At 46.3% G+C, this 19,591-nt stretch overlaps 1 protein-coding gene across 1 annotated transcript; it reads left to right on the top strand.

Annotated features, from left to right (window-relative positions):
• The first annotated feature begins 1,682 nt into the window (after nucleotides 1–1,682).
• LOC140215960 (nod factor export ATP-binding protein I-like) lies at nucleotides 1,683–16,240 on the top strand. The gene is made up of 5 exons (XM_072286275.1): nucleotides 1,683–1,790; nucleotides 6,630–6,747; nucleotides 9,333–9,475; nucleotides 9,886–10,041; nucleotides 15,657–16,240. The coding sequence occupies exons 1-5, from the start codon at nucleotides 1,788–1,790 to the stop codon at nucleotides 15,873–15,875; spliced, it is 639 nt and encodes a 212-aa protein (XP_072142376.1). The 5' UTR covers nucleotides 1,683–1,787; the 3' UTR covers nucleotides 15,876–16,240.
• Nucleotides 16,241–19,591: the final 3,351 nt, after the last annotated feature.

Genomic DNA, 19,591 nt, shown 5'->3' with positions numbered 1-19,591 from the left:
ATATATATATATATATATATATATATATATATATATATATATATATATATATATATATATATATATATATATATAGCCAGCACTATCTTGACCGTTATGACTAACCGGCTGGCCATCATCACATTCATCGAGGCGCGGCCTCCTGTGACATCTTATACAGGACGTCGCCTGCGCTGCCCTTATTTCCCTAATAATGCGTTGCCGTTGATCACCTTGCTCACCTGATAGTACCGTTGTTGTTGTCGGCTACACATTGTTCTGTGCCTTCTTGTTGTCCTTGCGTCCTTTCAGCACTTGATCTCATCACAAAGTGAACGCTGCTCATGTCACCTCGAGTATACTAAAATACTTTGTTCCGCTTTGCTTTATTCCGCTTTACTTTGTTCCCATTGGGCTCTGATTTACACAGCTCCCTTCCTGTCTCTTATGGTTACGCGCAACATTTTTCATTCCGTCGCTCTCTGCGCTGTCCTTAACTTGTTCTCAAGCTTCCTTGTTAACCTCCAAGTTTCTGCCCCATATGTTAGCACCGGTAGAATGGAGTGATTGTACACTTTTTTCAAGGACAATGGTAAGCTCCCAGTCAAGATGTTGTCATGCCTGCCGCATGCACTCCACCCAATTTTTATTTTTTCTTTACATTTCCTTGTCATGATCAGGGTCCCCTGCGACTAATTGACCTAGACATCCTAGAGCAATGACCAGGTAGCCTCTAGAAAATAACATTATATCGTTGACCAACAGGCGAGCGTAGATTTCTATTACGCTTGAAACCATCTGTTTATCATTCCCATGGCACAGCAACACCTGCAGGCTTTGAAGGGTTGCTTGAGAATCATAGAATACTGCCTCTTTACATGCATCTAAAGTCGGTCTGAACCTATATAGATATTTATGCAATGGCAGACTCTTTACTCTTTAAGTAAAAGGCAAATTTGCTCGTCGGTCAAAACATGGCCCAACGTGATGCTATTAATAAAAAACTATTAACTAGAATGGCTTTTAACGGAGCACTGTAAAATTGAGCTCAAACAAGTACCAACCGAATGCCTCAAACATGGAACATTTCGTTTATTAGCAGTACATAGCATATAGCGAGAATATGTCGTGCGTCGGTATTACGCTGCTCGTAACTGGAACGAAGGCGTAATAGTTGGCAAGAGCGTAGTCTTGAATTACTCACAGTACTAACGTTTTTCGTGGAAACGTCGATCTACACATTACATCAGCGTCGCAGTCACTACGATGTAAAACGTTTCGTTTTGGTAAACAAAGAAAGCGTAAGAAAAATCATCTGAGTTATGAAAAGCATCTTTCTTCCATTAAGATAGAGTTGCAGTCCACTGCAGAAATGTGCAGGCCACGTACGGTTCTTGATAATTGAGCCCCCCCTGTTCTCGCGCTTTAATTTTCCCAAAAAAACGGGCCGTAAGTCGTATCTTCTATGTCTGGGAGCCGAGGGACTACGATAACAAGAATGATACTACCATTTCATGCCGCCATTACATGGCGCGTCTTTGGCAAATAATCATTTTACGCTTATAGCCGGGCTCGAAGAAGTTCTAGCCACGAGGTCGATGGACTGTGAGTTGCTGGCACCCTCTGGAACTTACGGTATCGCTTATATGCGTCGCTGATGCAACAATCCTCCACACACGCAGCCCGGCTACTGGCTTCCCGTTCAAGTAGTACCCGTTGCCGAAGCTACTGCGGAGGAGAGGCGAGACCTGGAACGTTTCGAGGCGTCGCCGAATATAGCCCCCGCAGTGGACATTCGTAGTTTAACGATGGTAAGTGGAGCATGATATATATATTGCAAGACAAGGGGGACGTTGGGTCGTACGTACACCTCGCCTAAATTGCAGCAATCAATGCCTGCTTCGTACTGCTTCGATTCCCTCTTTAATAGAATTACTACCGTATAGACTCGTGTGTGGGCCGCATCTTGAATACTATGTTAATAACGATAATTTCAGTCTACTTGGATATATTGATTACTCTTTTTGTTTCCAAAATTGTGCGTGCGCTGTTTTAAGCTGCTGTCCAAACCGAATGGAAATAAGTTTGGGGCTCATGACGCTGCGTAAATGCCGCTTTTATCTGCAGCCTTCCCTGTATTTTTTCACCTACAAGATCGCCAACTAAACTCATTTCATTCAGTAATTTAAATATCCTAGAGCGTACATTATAGATCTACACAGAGCGGCCATTAGCCTTTCATATTTTATAACTAATCTAGTATTACGCAGAGCTAGTAAACAGCCATTAGGCTTCGGTAACCACCGGCAATAATACATATAGCATCTATGACATAGAGTGAAACAGTGAACTAAGGTGCTGTGAACAATGTATGGCACATTCCTTCTCGGATTGTTCCGTAGAGCATGGGACGAGACAACATGTTTGTGGGAAACCATCACCTATTTTATAAATGACGCACGGACCTGCGTTTGTATCGTTAATTCATGAATGATGAGTATAAACAGATGGGAAATCTAGAAATTGTTCGTTTCCTAAGTGTTGTTAAGTTAATCCCGTTCAACTATATGGTAATTTCCAGTGCATTAATGCGCCAACAAATACGTCTTTGTTTCAGTTGTATTCTTATATGCAATCAATGATATTCTATTTGTTCTTGCTGAAGAAGAGCCTGTACTATAATATATGCTCCCGTCATGATTCTTGCTACTCTGTGTAATACCTAATCACACATATATATATATATATATATATATATATATATATATATATATATATATATATATATATATATATATATAGCATATGTATATCATATCTGATGGTAAACTAACTAATGAGAACAAATTCGAAACCAACGCCGCCTTGTTGATTAATTAAGGAGCAATGAACTGTGGCGCCCACTTAAAGAGGCATTTTGTGCCCTACGATAATTGTCGACGGTGTTTTCAGTATTACTTCCTCCTAGTTGTATTTCTTTAGTGGTTACAACTTTTCTGTTTAGGGAGTTTGCTTAGTTGGCGTGTCTGCATCTACCCTCTTAGGCACCTTTAATGGAGGTGCTGACAATTAAGAATGCACAGAATTTCGTAACCTTAGTCGACAAGAGCTTCACAGGACGAGATTAGCAAAAGCCGCCGCTTACATCTGGCACTCTAACCTGAATGCGACCTTGTTCATGGCGATGCTTTTAGGCAACGCAGGCAACATCAAAGTCAATGAGCCAACCTGCAAATTCCGCAGATTTAGGTCGCATTTCTATTTAGAGTTAGATTGGCATTTCTTGTCGAGTAGGAATGGTACTGGGAACTTCCAAGTCTCGCATATAGTACCTATACTGCGGTCCGCCCCCGAAATTTTCTTGGTAAACAGCTGTTTCCCGCCCACGACGCTTGCGGCAGTCTCCACAGACAGGGATCCCCGCTTGTGGCCGCTGTGACAACTTGGGGTGACAAGAAACACACTTTGATAGCAGCCCTGCCACACATATACATCCACTGGGCATTCGCCTGAGATTCAGCTGCGGGAAACGGAAGCCGGCTTAGCCCATCGGCGTAAGGAATCGGCCCACCAGGCCTGCACTTCAAGGTGTAGTCGTAATCTGCCATCTGCTCAGCGCAGTGTACGCGGTGAGCACGAGTCCTGAATTGGTCTGCTCACCGGTAGTGTACCCATGAGTGGTTCATGATCAGTTGCCATTTGAAAATAGTGACCCGACACTCACTATTTGAGCCGCGTCACAAGAAACACAATGACCAAGGTTTCCTTATCCAGTTCGTTATTGCTCAGCTTTGCCGTAAGAAAGCGCCGAGAAGCGAAAGTGCTTGACCTTTCCGTACCCGACAATTCCCGCCGGGCACAAAATTGCGCAAGGACCATACGGGGGCATATGCGTAACTAGTACAGTAAGTTTTCGCGGCTCAAAATGAGACACTGTCTCAAGACACTGTCTCATTTTGAGCCGCGAAAATGAGACACTGTCTCCGCAGGTACCTGCAGCTCCTTACTTTGGCCGCAGGCGCGCTCTTGTAGCGACGATTAGGACAGTGGGACGCCTGAAATTAACATTGGATGAAGCGCTGTCGCCAATCTAGGAATGAACTTGCAGTGAACAATGATAAGTTCCATGCACCTTTGTAGCACCTACACTTCATGTGGTCGAGGTGACAAACAAATTGCTTCGATGTTTTTCTGGCTATGGTGCAGACCTATCGCCGTAATGATCAGAATGAAGTATTCCACGCGCTCCTTCACGATCTCAATCACAATTTCAGACACACTTCACTTGTCAAATTAGACTGCGATGTCTTGTAGGCCACCGAGTAAGCTGTCAATTTCCGACACCCCGCCAAAGGGAAGTATAATGAACTAAAAATTTTGCTTCAACGTGCTTTTTGTGACCAGTTCCTGCCACATTTTTGTTATAAACTGGTTTAGAGTCTATTCTTCGCCTTCAGCTAGTTGCAGTGGCCTTGTAGACTCAAGTGCCGGCCACACTTGAATCAGATGTTGTTGCAGTGACGACGAGATACTTGGTGCTTCCAAGTGCACTGAGCACATTTGCGCTCGGCCGTACCCATACCTGGTCGTCCCACAAAACCATACGCTTCGACCGCGCCAGCAGAAAAAATTTTGATGACGCGGGAGTCCTGTCTCAGGGCATTTATTGCCGCGGCTAATTGCTTCATTGATGTTAGGTTCAAGTTATCGCTTTCGAGTAGGTGCGTCTGCATATCGGTGTTGGGGATGCCACCCACTATTCGGCCTCGTACATAGATTTACGAACGGGTTCTAAACAGCGGTCGTCCAGCAGCTTACTCATTGCGGTAGTGTAGTCACTCACCGATTCGCGTTCCAGCTTTCGCCATGAAAAAAGATTGAAACTCGTAACTACTTCACAGGTCGTTGGCTTGAAATGTGCGTCGAGGGTCGAAAAGGTAACTGTGTGAGTCGCATCTCTTGGCTTCGTCGACGCAAGCAGTATTCATATTAGCGAGTATATTGCAGCCCCGTAGCTGGTCAAGCAACTGCCTTATGCTTCGCGTAAGCGAAAATGTTAGCAGGAATGTGCAGCAGGACGAGCTCGTGGCACTAAATCCCCTCACATGTGCTTGTGCCAAACGGTAGCAGCGTTTGCATGGACGAGGTAGCCCATAAACGCACAAGACCCAATGTGAGTGCTGAAAGCTTCTTTGGGTAACAACTTCAGAGCGTAGGAAAACACAACCACAAGCACGCAGACCCACTCGCACGCCACCCCACGAATACACCCAGTCTTTCACACAAGCGCTCTCACATGAGCGCTTGTGCCAAAGAGGGGGTCCTTTCTTGGGTGTATAAGGTATTATACGCACTCATAACCCTCTAGCATTTTGCCTATATCTCCTTGATGTCTTATTTATTTGATTAAAACCGTTACTCCACGTTGAGCAGTTATATAAGCTTGCAACGACTCCGAACCTATCATTCTGATCCCAGTTTCTTTTTCCACCAATAATCTAAACGTCTCTTGCTTATCTGCACTGCTGGCCAGTTAATACTTCATTGGAATCGCTTGGAATTCCAGCGCTTAGGAAGGGTCTTCGTGAATTCCTTGGCATTCCATAACCTTGTGCTAAGTCGGTGCATGACTTGTGTTGCAGCAGACACTTGCGTCATCCTGATGTTAATATTTGTTCAAGTTCTCTTTTTTTTTTTTGCTTGAGGGAGCCTTTTAGGGAATCAGATAGCAAATCACTGCTCCCTGTGTTTTAGCTCGCATTTTCCCTCTTGAATTTTCAGTTGCTGTATTTGTAAATCAAAATTTCGTCAGGGATTCTCTTGCGCCGCGAGTTCGCGATGGGCTGGCCACCACCGGGTGACTAGCGAGACGTGCGACGAACGATCGAGCGACGGCCTCCTTCTCTTCTTCCGGATTCTGCCCGCAACTGCCTTGCCCAAGGAGGCGCGTACTGTCGCCAGTCTTCCCACAGCGAACGAGCAAGGGAGCTAAGGAAGTGACAGTGCACCTCTCCCCTATTCATACCACCTCCTCACCACTCGGTTGCGCGAGAGACCCTGCGCGACAATGTCAGCCCTCTCTCCACTCCTCCTCCACCCCTGTCCGCAACTCGGTTGTCCCAGAGCGCATACACTTTCATCGGCGCCTTTCCTTGCCTTCCCTCGCCCAAACGCGACCGCCGTCATACGTCCGACTTACGACAAAAACGACCGATAGAGCCAAAGAATATGATTCGCTTGATAAGAAAGCGTGTTATTCACCCGCACCTCGTTTGGAGTCGGCGGCATTTTTACGAATGATGAAGTTTACAGGCAAGCATGTAGTGCGCTATGTCCTATCGCCTTCTTTCTTTCTCCCAACGAATTGCGCACTAAAAAAAAGTTTTCCTTTATTAAAACACGTATGCCACCTATCTGTTTTTCATTTCACCTGTGTAATATTTATGTAGCAGTTTGAAATTGTTGATGAAGTTTTAGAGGTTACACACGAGACAGGCGTATATGTTAATAGACGGATTATGGCATGACTTTGTGTGAGAGTCACATTATCTGCTGCCTTAGTATGATATTATTTTTGCGAACTCTATACATTGCTGTCTGCAGCTGAGGTAATGGTCTGCTTTGTATTTCTCCCACGAACGTATCCACAGAGGTATGGCTCGTTCACCGCACTTGACAAGGTTAGCTTCAAGATCTACTCAACCCAAGTGACTGCGCTGCTTGGCCACAACGGTGCTGGCAAGACAACCCTCATGAGCACCATCACAGGTCAGTGCCTCTCACGCTATTGTTATCCGTGCGTCCTGTTACAGCGGTGAGACATCTAATAACTGGTCGCGTTGAATTTCTTTTAGTGCACACAAACGGCTATTATATGGGAATTTATAACTTCTTAACTACATCCCAATTTTACAATCTTCCAACACCTACGCCTGCCTTTTAATAAGACAGGTATAAAGAATGTGTCAGTGGTCAGTCTAAGATTGGCTTACCTTGCAGCAATTGTGTTTATTCCATGGATTGCAGGCACTTAATCTCTAATCTGTAAAACGCGTTGTAGAACATCAACAATCTTAAAGGGCCTGACTAACTGCATCACAAAGCTTCGCTTTCGTATAGATTTCAAAATGTGCGATGCCAATTATACGGACACTCGAGGTGCGTTGGCGCCGCCGCCGTCGCGGTCATGTCGGCGTGTCGAAGGCGCATGCGCAGCCCGCGTACGGAGAATCAGTTCTCCAGAGACGCGTAGAACGTTTTGCTGCAAAAGAAACGAAGCAAACTCGACGCACCGTCACGTTCCGCTCGGCTCTGCCGCGGGTATACAGCCAAGGCTATATCTTCCGCTTGCTGGCACGAGCGTTTGTCGTGCAGACGCTAGCGTTCCTCCTGAACAGTTTTCTGCGTGCCACAGCGTGGTACATATGCTGGTCGGAGTGTAAACGACAGTAAACGTCAAGCGATAAACCTTTCATTTGGCGCTGTCAAACGCCGACGAATTTCCGTCTCTCTCGTACCTCGTGCGCCATCGACCTGCGACGGCTGTGACGCCGTCTCCGGCTCATCGCGCCAGCTTGCGAGACTTACCTCGCGTCTGCAGCAGATGTATCGCGCGGTTTGTGGCGCAAACATCTCACCTCCGCGCATTGTTGGAACACCATCCGAGGCCCTCGGGTGCGACGCAAAAGTTTGCTTTCGCTTTCAATGCATCGCCTTCGGGCAGAAATGCCAATTTTCCTTCTGATGGCTTACATGTCTTGCAAAAATGAATTGCAGCAGGAGGTGCCGTAGCCGCAGACTGTGTAATTGCAGATCTGTCCATTGACAGAGTGATCAACTTATATGCGCTTTGAACCGACTTGCGTGGTCTCAGAAGCCTCGTCAACCACTGTCGGGGTTCCGATTACTTCAGTTTGGCAGCCCTGGTCTTCGTAAGGTGCACTTGCTGAGCCTACTACGTCACGTTTACTGGACTGAGAGTATCTGGTCGTACGACAGGCCTAGCGATACCGTCATGTCTTACTACGATGAAACCTATTCCGTCTGCCACACTTCCTCTAAATTCGAATCTGTCGTGAAGGCAATCGATGCCACATTTATTGCGGGAAAGCTCAAGTCAATGAGGTAATTACCGACGACATGATATTCGATGTTTGTGTGAGTAGATCTGTGGCAACTAAACAGAGCGACTTTGTTTACTAGGCATTCATTTCACATGCCCTAGAGCAGTTGCCTTGAACACTCAACTTTTGTAGACAAGTTGCGCCGCATATTTTGCGGTAGGGAGGCTGGAGCGTGAACCACCTTAACATTTCGGTGGGTATAGGCTCTTCAGTACAGTAGTTTTCTAATGCCAGTTTGCTTGTTGATATTGCCGGTGTTTCTTCATACTTACAGAGTGATTAGCAGCCGAACAGGTACAACTTGCTCAATACAGCTGTGATGACCGTCTTTTTGCTTTGTCTCCTATGGTTCATTCAGTGTCAAATGTACACTGCCTTCTCTAGCTTGTTTTTCTGCAAAGAAATACTCGATAAGCTCGCTCACCAATGTTTAGGCCCAAGACTGTCTTCGCTTCCGGATATTGTAGCGGAGCAATGATATTTGCAAAACTGCATTTACAAACAAATTACGTCAGAACCCACCTCACAATGAAATTCTACGTTGATGCGATTAGGTATAGAGCAGCGCATCAACACACCGTGTTGCCAACGCGGAAACCTGTCTTGTATGAGGCGTAAACTGCAGCCAGCCACCTCTCTCGCTATTCACTCTGGACGCGCTGCGCTATCTAGCGGTGCCACATTGAAGTTCGCGCGTGGTCTCCGAGATGTGTGGCGCGTCGGTGCGTGCACACGATGAGAACTGCTTCCTGGCTGCCCGCGCGCATCCGTGCCGCAGCGCTCAAGTGTCGGGTTGCTGTGCTTGATGGGGAGCCGTATGACATGGGTTCGATTTCGCACCCCACCAGAAGAATGTTAAGAATGTTTCTATGAAGAGCAGCCTGAAAAAGGTTAAATAGAGCTGTACCGCATATGCATACCTACACACATACCGCGAAGTGGGTAAAGCTCCCTTAGAATACTAATAACATTGAAGACTGGTCGGTCTACAAAGCGTTTCATTTCGGGCTTAGACAAGCACGAGCACAGGGTGGCTGCTAAAAAACTTTTGTTGCTGCAGTCCGTAAAACAAGCGTTTTCTTCGTCGTGATAAAATTCAGCCATGCTACTTCTTATCTTTTGCAACTTGTTGAGGCGACCGTGGAATAAAAGCTGAGCATTCGATGAACATGTTATGAAGTTCGAGAAAAAATCAGTGTGTCAATATTTATTTCGGTTTACAAACTGCAGGTCTGTTGCAGCCTACGTCTGGCACCATCCAATTTTGCGGTGACGAAACTGACACCGGCACTAAGAGTACCAGTTTTTGCCAGCAGATCGACGTGCTTTTCCCCGATCTCACAGTCAAGGAGCACCTCTTATATTTTGGTCAAGTGAGTGCTTCGTTTCTGCCTCAAATAAAGAAAAAAAAAATCATGAGGCACAGCGATTACCAATTGTGATTATTATATCGTGTGTACAGTCAGTGCAAAGTTCATTTTATCCCCTCTCCCCAGATTCAAGAATTCTGAAATATAATGTTTATAAAAAGATGTCTCTGCCATTTAAGCACACAAGCATTGGGCTTACATTCATGTCGAGCTGATGGTTTAGAGGTTGTGATGAGATATTCTGTATCGTGTTGGGTCTCGTCGTACAACTGTAGAAACTGGCCTGACGGGTATTTGACCTGCGAAATCATACGTTAAATCTACTCGGACTACGTGAAGTAAGATGTTTGCGCAGATTATATGACGAGCACATTCACAAGTTCCTTATTATGTTCCGGACACGCGGCTCACAGATGCGAAGCCGGTGGGGTGACGAGCTGAACAAGAGCATCGGCGAAACTCTGGAGTCCGTGAGGCTGACCGACAAGAAGGACGCGTTTCCCCCGCAGCTGTCTGGCGGCATGAGGAGGCGGCTCAGCATGGCCATCGCGCTGGTCGCCAAGCCCAAGGTAAACACAGCATCGACGGCCGATGCCGTGCCTCCCGCTCGGAAATACAAAGCACGTAGTGGGGTGTCAGACGCAAGCTGTCTCTTGATTTGGACTGTGAGCACAATGCCCGGTGCTTTACCGATCGCGTGACAGACTCGTCGATGGCACGAGGGCAGCGCAACTTTACCACTGTCCTTCTGCTGTGTGATGTGGCGCTATAAGACGGTTGGTAGGTGCGCCACGTCGCATAGCAACAGCTAGATTACATGATCGAAAGCGCGACAGTCTAGTACTTCACTTCTGACAGCGAGCGCTTGGATAAGCTATGCGACTTTGCATTAATGTTTGGAAGTCACCCATGTTGTAACCATAGGGTTTCATACAATTACTAGAGGAAACTGTAGCGCTAGTATATACAGGAGCTACAAGCAGGGCAGTTCAGCCAGCATGGGAATGGTTGCTGCTACACAGACTGCTCCTAAACTTCGTCCTTCGTGCTGTCAGTGGCTTCGTGACGTTGGAAAGTGATAATTAATTAAATAAACAATAAGATTGTCCGATGGCAGGATACGAATACAGGAACTCTAGCACAGAAGCCCGATGTTGAAACCATACCTCCATGGACGCACGAACAAGCGAAACCACTGCAATTAGCAGTGGTTTTGCAAGCCTACAGATTCTTATTACCTACTGCATAAAATAAAGTGTACATTGCTTTGTGATTTTGCCTCAAACAGAGCGTAGAAAACGAAGTCACAAGAACGTATGAAGCCCCAGGCACGAAGATAAAAAAAATCCATGTACTACCCGTAATTGCCACGGTAACTCAACAATCGCAAGCCAGGGTTCCCTCTACTCACTTTTGTAGAAAACTCTATGGCTGTAACGGAACAGGTAGCAGCATTCCTTCGCCGCGGTACAGTGAGTCGTCGTAAAACCATCGCAGCACTTCGCTGGGTGTCTCATTTCTAATGCTGTCGCAGCTTTCGGTATTTTTTCCGGGCTGTGAGTGCCGTGAATTTCTCTCACGATGTGCTATGCACATGGCTCATCACCAGGTATAGCAGTGTGTGTCTGTGTGTCACCTGAAAAAGCGGCAACGTGTCCCCATTTCCTCTGCGTAGCCCTTTGAGAGAAGCGTGGCGACGCGTCCACCTTCACTGCGTCATTTTTGCAGCCAAACGCTTAGAAGATGCATTAGAGACCTTCAAACGGGCCACAAGCGGGCCGCGTAAGTGGCGTCTACAGTGTGACGGCACGGCCAGTTGACGATATGGATAAAACGTGCCTTGAGCGTCCGTATAGTGGCTATTCTATTAAATCGATTTCACACAATCGCGATTGTTACTTCAAGTAGGGCACTGGCGTGCTTGCTACTTTAAATTGAGGGGTTCGTAGGCCTACTGCAAGGACATTTCACTTTGGCTAAATTTCATAAATGTGTCGTACATTACTAGTGAACCAATCCTGGTTAAGCCGCAGGGCTAGTAACTGAATAATTTTTTTTGTTGACAGCCTTTAAGCCCCACTTATACAGACGCATGCTGGTGCACCTGGTGGCTGCCGCTATGACGTAAGTCCTAGCACGCCAGCTCTGAGGTTTTTTAACACGCAGCGAGCACCGGGAGCTCGGGCTGGGTAGCGTTGCCAAACGCCTGGAGCTACGTCACCCACAGAGACCAATCGGAGCACGCGGGTGTTCGAGCACCCGGCAGCGAGCCTACGGGAAGCTAGAGCGGGCGGGCTCGTCGGGGCACCCCGCGACGGCTGTGTATCTACGTTGAGCTGCAGGCGCTGCTACTAGTGATGGAGGATTATTTTTCTGACTCGATTAACCATTATTAATTCATCATTTTAACATTTAACCGATCAATCGCTTTCGATACAGGGTTTTTCATCAATTAAATGATTAAGCAAACATTTTGCTGGGCACCTTAAAACACTCGTAACCCAGTTATCTACTTAGGTAGGACCCTATTTTAATGTTTCAGAGGTAGAACAAAGTTGGAAATACAAGTGTATAAAGCTTTTCAAGAATAATCTTTAATTTTTAAAGACTAAATAGAGCTGGCACAAGTGACCTTCCAAAGGATAAGCAATATATGTTATAAAATGGCACTTAGAGCAAAATAAACCAGATGCTTGGCACTAGTGAATCCTCACACAGTACAGTTAAACAAGAAATAGGAAATATGAGAAAACTGAAAGGCGACGTCCGACTAAAATTTGCAAGGAATTGCAATATGCACAGAGAAAAAAAAAATCACTGGTTTAGGATCTTAAGCCACAAGGTCTTTACTACAGAGCGAAGGAATACACATTTGTTGGGATGCTTGGGTGAAACCGACACCATCTTTGAATGGCCACACAACCAGCATGCGAGAATAGGCGATGGGAAGCTACAGATTTGCTGGGATTGACGTGAACTGCATCGCTGTGTCAAATACACCCTCCAAACCGGTGCGCGTGCTGTGCCACGTCTTTAGTAGAACGGGAGTGCCACGACGATAAACGGCTGGGTTGCTACAGGCCTTCTTATCGGGAGAGCAGGAAAGGGCGCGCGGCGAGCCTTTCCTGCTATCTGGCTTGGGGGATCCGGCGCGGCGCTGCTTAGTGGCTCATTCACACCGGTGACTTGAGGAGGTTGCGCAACCATTTGCGACTCGCGAAACAAAAAGCGACCGAAGGCGACTGACGTTCACACCGACAAGCCCAGCTGAGCGCGACCCGCAAGTCGCAATCCCGGAGATTATCGTTCTCAGCGAGAACTCTCAGAATCTACGCGGAATTTGCTGCGACGCGGGAGGAGGCCGGATGTAGACATGTGAAAGGTCACTTCCGGTGCGCCGCTGATTGGTTTATCAGTTTTGCGACCACGGTCGCGCGACTGAAAAATCGCGCAGTGAGCGACTGGCCCAAAATGGTAGCTTTTCGAGAAAAGCGACGGTTTGCGACCATTTGCGACTGGTCGCTTTGCGACCAACTTGGTCGTGCGACCACTGTAGATCGCCGGTGTGAATGAGCCCTAAAGGTATTGCTGTCGCGTGATGCGGAACGATTTCGAGATGTTTTAGATCGTACCTTGTGAAATTTACGCAATGTCCGTTCACATAAGGTTGTCAGGGAAGTCTTTCGGTGCATCGGTAACTACAGAACGCGGAAATATTTATTGGGGGCGCAAACATGCGACGCGCATTACCAGCCACAGTGTGTGTATGTGTAGTGAACTATTTTGCGTATATAGGTTCCAATTCAACGAAGAGAACCGGCGTCTCTGTATTACCAGTATGAAATAGTAAATATTCGCACTATCTGATCGCTCGGCGTAGGGACCAAAGGATAAGAGCGCATGCTCGTGCACAGCCAAGCTAAGGCAACCACGAAACACCTAAGCGGCAGGGGCTATCAGATATTTGTGATACACCGGCATCGCTCTCACGCATTTCAAGTCTAGTAGGCTTGAAATTACTATATGTCTACGCTAGCCTCTTGCATGAGGCCGATGGCGCTGCTTAACACAGCGGTCACTGCGGTTGGTGAACCAGCATGATACGTTTATAATCTATGTGCTTCGACATTGACTTTTTGCCCCGTAAAGCCATAATACATGAGAGGGATCGCATAAAACGAATGCGATGTCTATTTCCGAGGACAACATTTCCGTATAACTTGTGAGTGCGTCGTATATAGAGAGTAGAACGAACACAAGCGAAAAAGAATAATTCGGTTATCATCCTGTTCTCGAAAAAGAAATAGAAAACGGGCCAACGCCGCAATACCACCTCGCATAGTTACGCCGCACAACGTTTACAGATCTATAAAAGCGCCCCATGCTTGGACCATGCGCTATATGGAACAAATATATCTAATTCAGCACCTACCGCTGCTTAGGATGCTCGCGCAGTTCCTAAACGGTCGCTATGCTGGACAAGTATAGTTCACACTGTAAGGTATGCTGTTATTATTAACCAAAACTATTGAATTTATGGGTGGAAACCTCATCCACCGGAAGAAGTAGTCACGCAACGTAACCTGCAGCTAACAGTTTGAAAGCTTGTCAAATTATGACAGCACATCTCCTATCGTAGCAGAATGGTACCCATGCTGTTACGATCGTCGCATATGTTTTATTGCTCCTGCACAGCAGCTTAAAACTATAGGATAATACTGCAATAAGGTCATATTAGTGAATGGAACTTTCAGAAATAGACAATTGATCTTCGAGGCTGATTGCAGGCTCAAACAGGCGAGCACACATAGCGCTGCGTGCTCCGTCCGCCTCAACGCCAGCAGAAAGTCCGGCCATACCCACTTAAACCACTTCAGTACGTCTCACAGAACCGCTTTCCACGTAGAAGACGCCACCGTTATACTTAATAGACCGCACGAGCACAAAACCTGACGCCAGAAACTGCCGCCGAGCGTATACCTGCCATGCAAAACGGAGCGCTCACCCAAGCCAGCATGCCGACTGCCCGTAGTGGCGCCACTGCGCAGCAATATGGTGGCGCCCATGAAAAAAAAAAAAAAAAAAAAGAGACGGTCTATAGCATGCCTTGAATTGCGAGGGCATTTGCAGTCTTTGCCTTCGCACCGCTGGTGGCGTGTGCGGTGTGCGGGCAGAGAAGGGAAGCGGTCGGATCGGCATCGCTAGGAAAAATAGCCAACAGTCGCTCTACCACAATCACTGCTTGTACGCCACCATTTCAGCACGATTCCAAAAATTTCGCCCCACTCATGTCAAACTGTATAAAACGATTACTCGAACATGTCTAATCGATTAGGTCGATTAAATAAAAGGTTGACGTGTATTAAGATTAGCCGTTTTGTGGGATACGTTTAATCGATTAATCGTTCATCGATATTACCAACCCTAGCGGCTGGTACACGCACCTGCTCGAGTACGTGGTTGCGCTAAGTGCTTCAGTTTGGCTATACGACATGGTGTAGACCGGCGTTGTCCTGCACCCGCTGGATGGCTTAAAAAAATACCGGGTATTTTACAAGCTTTTCGTGACTTTTACACTCGTAGTTCAAACGTAAAAATTTTTCACGTAGGCCTCATATATATATATATATACACACGCTATCTCAAACTGAACTTCTACGTGGTCGAAAATTTTGTTGCAGTTGGCCTTTAACGTCGCGAAGCCACACAGTAGGCTACTGGGGACGCCGTATAAGAAGGATTCAGTGGCACCACCACGAGTCTTTAACCTGCGCCTTCTGCACGGTATACGAGTGTTTCTTGTATTCCGCCCCCACAAGGTTGTCGCCACCATGTCCTGGAGCCGAACATGCGACTCCGCAATACGCCGCGCAGCGCATAGTCCTTTACCTACCGCTGCAAGCTCATCTTTAGGGAAACTCTTTGGTGGGATTACGGGTGCCAAATCCTGGTTATCTTTCAATTTACAATACATCAGAAAGTGTGCTCTTGGGCTCTTGTATTGCTTAACGAACGATTATGAATCATAGGCGGAAATATTTAATGTGCCATCAACAAAAGTTCTAGCAGAAATAGCCGTTCGGAAACTATATAGTGTAGTGCTTACTTTTTTCCGTCAACGAGTTTCCTTCGCCCGAGGTGTGACGTAGGGTGGCATTTTTTTCTACGCTTTGTGCTCGTGCAGCTGCTGATCCTGGACGAGCCGACGACCGGGATGGACCCCGAAACGCGACGCAGCATCTGGGACTTGTTGAGCGCACTCCGCAAGGACACGACCATCTTGCTCTCGACGCACGACATGGAGGAAGCCGAAGTGCTCGCAGACCGGATCGTCATGCTGAGCTCCGGGAAGCTCATTTGCGCCGGCTCGCCAGCCTTCCTCAAGGAATCCTGCGGTTCGTAATTAGGCTTTTCTGCTTTGAAAGGAAAAAAAAAAAACTGAGATTGCCGACGATAACTCAGCCAAAAGAGGAAAAATACGCAAAAGCGCAAGCGCATCTCCAAAGACACTTGATCAATAAGAAGATTAGACTGACAAGGACCTCTGCGCGTTTACGATCTGCGTGACTTCCGCAGCCCTGGGGGATGACAGCGGAACGATGTGACTCGCACGAAACCTACTCCCCATCACTGTATATGCCTCTCTAATATTCGTTGTCTTCTTGTCAATCGTGAGGCTGACAGGCTAGTCTTCGACTATGCGACCTCCTTTTGTATTTCATATCTGTCAAAACATGCAACCACTTGGAAGCAATAAACTTTGAAACTGAACTTCGAAAGACGGTCCCGTAGATGCGCATATCGCTCTGTCTCGCCACAGTGCAAATTTCACTCTACAGCAGGTCGAACTGTTGCTCCTTCAGCAAGGCGCAGTAGGCAGCTGCATGTGCTAACTGCAAAGCTGTACCCGATTTCAGACGCATGCGTACAGTCACGCACCATACTGGTGCGCGATCCAGCCATAATCCACCGCGTGGCTTCGGCGCACGAACAGTTTTAAGCGTTCGTCTTTCAAAGACGGCTCTGCGCTTTCTCATATGTCAATCAACAAGGCATAGTCGTCGTGGCACCGCCTTAGTCGTCATGCCATCATTGTCACTGTGTCGTCGCTGTTGTAACCTTGTCACTAGATGTAGTTACAAGGCTTTTCGCTGGATAGCGGAAATTTCGCACAAGGTTGTACCGTAACACGTAAAAGGTAAGAATACGTAAGAATGCGTAAGAATAGGTAACACTTAACTGATAATTGTATGACAACTAGTACTCACATATTCTTCTGATTTCAACTGATACAGGCGCAAATACTCGACTTGTGCGCAGGTGCGTAGAAAACAGGACTATTTCTAACCAACATGAGACAGATTACCAAGCATTGCCGAGAAAATTGCAGTGAATATTCACTATGGCCTGTTTTTTTAATCTGCTTTCAGATTATATGGTTGAATATCAGTTTTCAGAAAAAGTGATGAGATTACTTGGTAGGCTTCATACTTATTGGCTCTCGACTTGATATTGAGTTCGTAAATGGTCGCTTCTTTCACTAGTATCCAAATACGGAGCGTAAGCGAATTATTACTCAGCCTACGCTTACACATGGCTTCATCCACATTGCCACCTCATTTGTTTTGTAGGCTCTTCCACAAGCACCATACTTTCAACTAAGCTATACTATCTTGAATATTGTGTCAATTGCCCAAAGAATTGAACACTTTCGAACGAGCGCGGCGTCTTGAAGTACAAGAGTATATATGCACACTGCTGGCGTAAATTCACGAAATGTACACTCCTCAAAAGACCACAAAAAAAAAAAAAGCTTGGCTGGTATTCTGTACCTACAGTAATTAAAAAAAGATGGTTGGTGTTCTCATGGCTATCGATACAATTTTGCACAGCATAGGCTAAATAAAAGAAACGCCAAAAAATTATTTTCTCTAAAATCCTGGCTGTGCCTACTAGAGATTACTCTTTAAGGAAAACTTCACTCCGTTTATAGTTAGCCTAAGTATTTGACGAGCTCCTATAAACGCCTCTGAGATTAGGACTTCACCGTCATTCCAGAAATTATTGAGCAATCACGAGAAGCCTAATTTGCAAATTTGCAAATAAAGCAAATTTTGCACGTATTTTTCGTTGTACATTTAGCACTCAGTTGTTTTGTGAACTTCACCGAATCAGCTGTATGCTGCGTCAACTTGGGGATGCGCAGTTTAACAAGTTATGTGGATAATACTCGTGAATACCCAGCACCTCCACCAGATATGTTACGTAGGAAGACACCGACGAAAAGCTATTTACAAGTATATTTACAAGGCAATACGCCGCAGTTGGCCAAGAGGCAACAGCCCGCGCTAGCTTCCAATCGTCGTCGTCGTCTTCTTATTGCTCGGCTCTTCGTCATTGGAAATACTATCGCGTAGCAATATACTTTCTCTGCAGTGGGAATCTGTTCTTTAGCTGAGGACTCTTTGTACTTGTCACTAAAACTTCTTTTTAAGAGCGAAACAAGATACATCAGAAATCAGAAGCTTGCTAAATCAGTAACAAAATGAGAGCTTATAGCAAATATGCTGACTCGCATGTGATGAAAATTATGGCTCCATTATTAAGCGACCGAGCATTGTCGTCGGCAGCATATGACACCGCAGTTGCGCATGCTATACCCGATTGCCCAGCCTAAAAAACTCGCAAAGGAAATAAACATTGTATCGCTGTTATCAGAGCTCAATTAAAAATGCGTAGAAGTAACGCATTCACAAATTTACTTCTGAACCTACATTGAAGCAAGGACGTAGGCATCATGGCGTCTTTTGACCATGTGCTGCTGCCGAGATACGGAGACGTTACTGGAGATAGCAAACATCGACTTAAAGAAATACCCAATCGTGAGTCTCTCATTTACATAATCTTGCTGCAGAGCCTTCAATGCGCATGCATTATGTCCAACTGCGGACTTCTGTATCTTGACCAGTATAAGATTCCAAGCGTAAGGAATATTTCTTCACTCTACGCACGCACTGAAAACAACTTCAGCTAAATCTTCGCTTGTGCAGGTGTGGGCTACACAATCAGCGTGAACACGGAGTCCGCCGATTTCGACCTCAAGAATACGCTGAACATTGTTCGCGAGACCGCACCGACCGCCATATTGCAGGACGTAAAGCAAGGCACCACGACGCTCGCATTGCAGACCATCGAGCACAAGGGCTTCGCAAAGATGTTCAAGCAGCTCGAGGAACAGTCCGAACGCCTGGGAATTGCGAGCTTTGGCGTCAGTGTCGCCACGATGGCGGATGCATATATCAAGTGAGCTGGCACCATAAAACGGCTCGCTTAGCTGAAACAGTACATGTAGTGGGATAGTGTAGTGACAACTGGAAGCAGGTTTCGCCGAAGGCGACGCCATTTCGCTTACTATTCTGCCTATGTGATTGCTTATAACTTGTCCATAGTTGGAAATAGACATTTTCTCGTAAGCTTTGGTGGAGTTGCAAAGCAGGCAGCTTTCCTAGTCAACCAAACACAGAAGTCTGGAGCGGTTGCAGCCTTGATTCTTCTCTGATGGCCAACACAGCACTAAAGCTACCGGAGGCCCGTGACGATTACATGCGGAGGGAATACTTCCATAACATTGTTCTGTGCGTCGTGGACACTTGGACTTGTGCATGTTACCACATAAAAGTTTTTTATCTGTTGCTTTATTGCTATGAAGAGCAAGACAGTGAGACCCGACATTATCAATGATCAAATTATGAGGCCTTATGTGGGAAAATCATGATATGATTTTGAGGCACACTGTAGCCGCACTCTCCGCACAATTTTTTACCACCTGCAGGATTTTACGGGGCACCAATTTTATGCAAAAGCGCATGAGCGCTTCTGCATTCCGGCTCATCACATCGTCGCAGCCCCGGTGGGATTTTACCCACAAACTTCTTCTCTGCACCGCAACGCCATAGCCATTTGTACTTACTCGCTTTTTTTTCGGCGTTGATTTTTCCTTTATTATAGCGCTGATCAAGTTCTCGTTTGGCGCAAGACGGGGCAACAACATTCGACATTTTCAACAATGTCGCACATTCTAATAATGTTGCACATTCTCGAATTTGCCTGAGCAGCAAT

This window comes from Dermacentor andersoni, chromosome 2, assembly GCF_023375885.2.
Source record: "Dermacentor andersoni chromosome 2, qqDerAnde1_hic_scaffold, whole genome shotgun sequence".
Lineage (NCBI taxonomy): Eukaryota > Metazoa > Arthropoda > Arachnida > Ixodida > Ixodidae > Dermacentor > Dermacentor andersoni.
The sequence above is the reverse complement of the archived record's forward strand: the minus strand, read 5'-3'. Positions and strand labels throughout refer to the sequence as shown.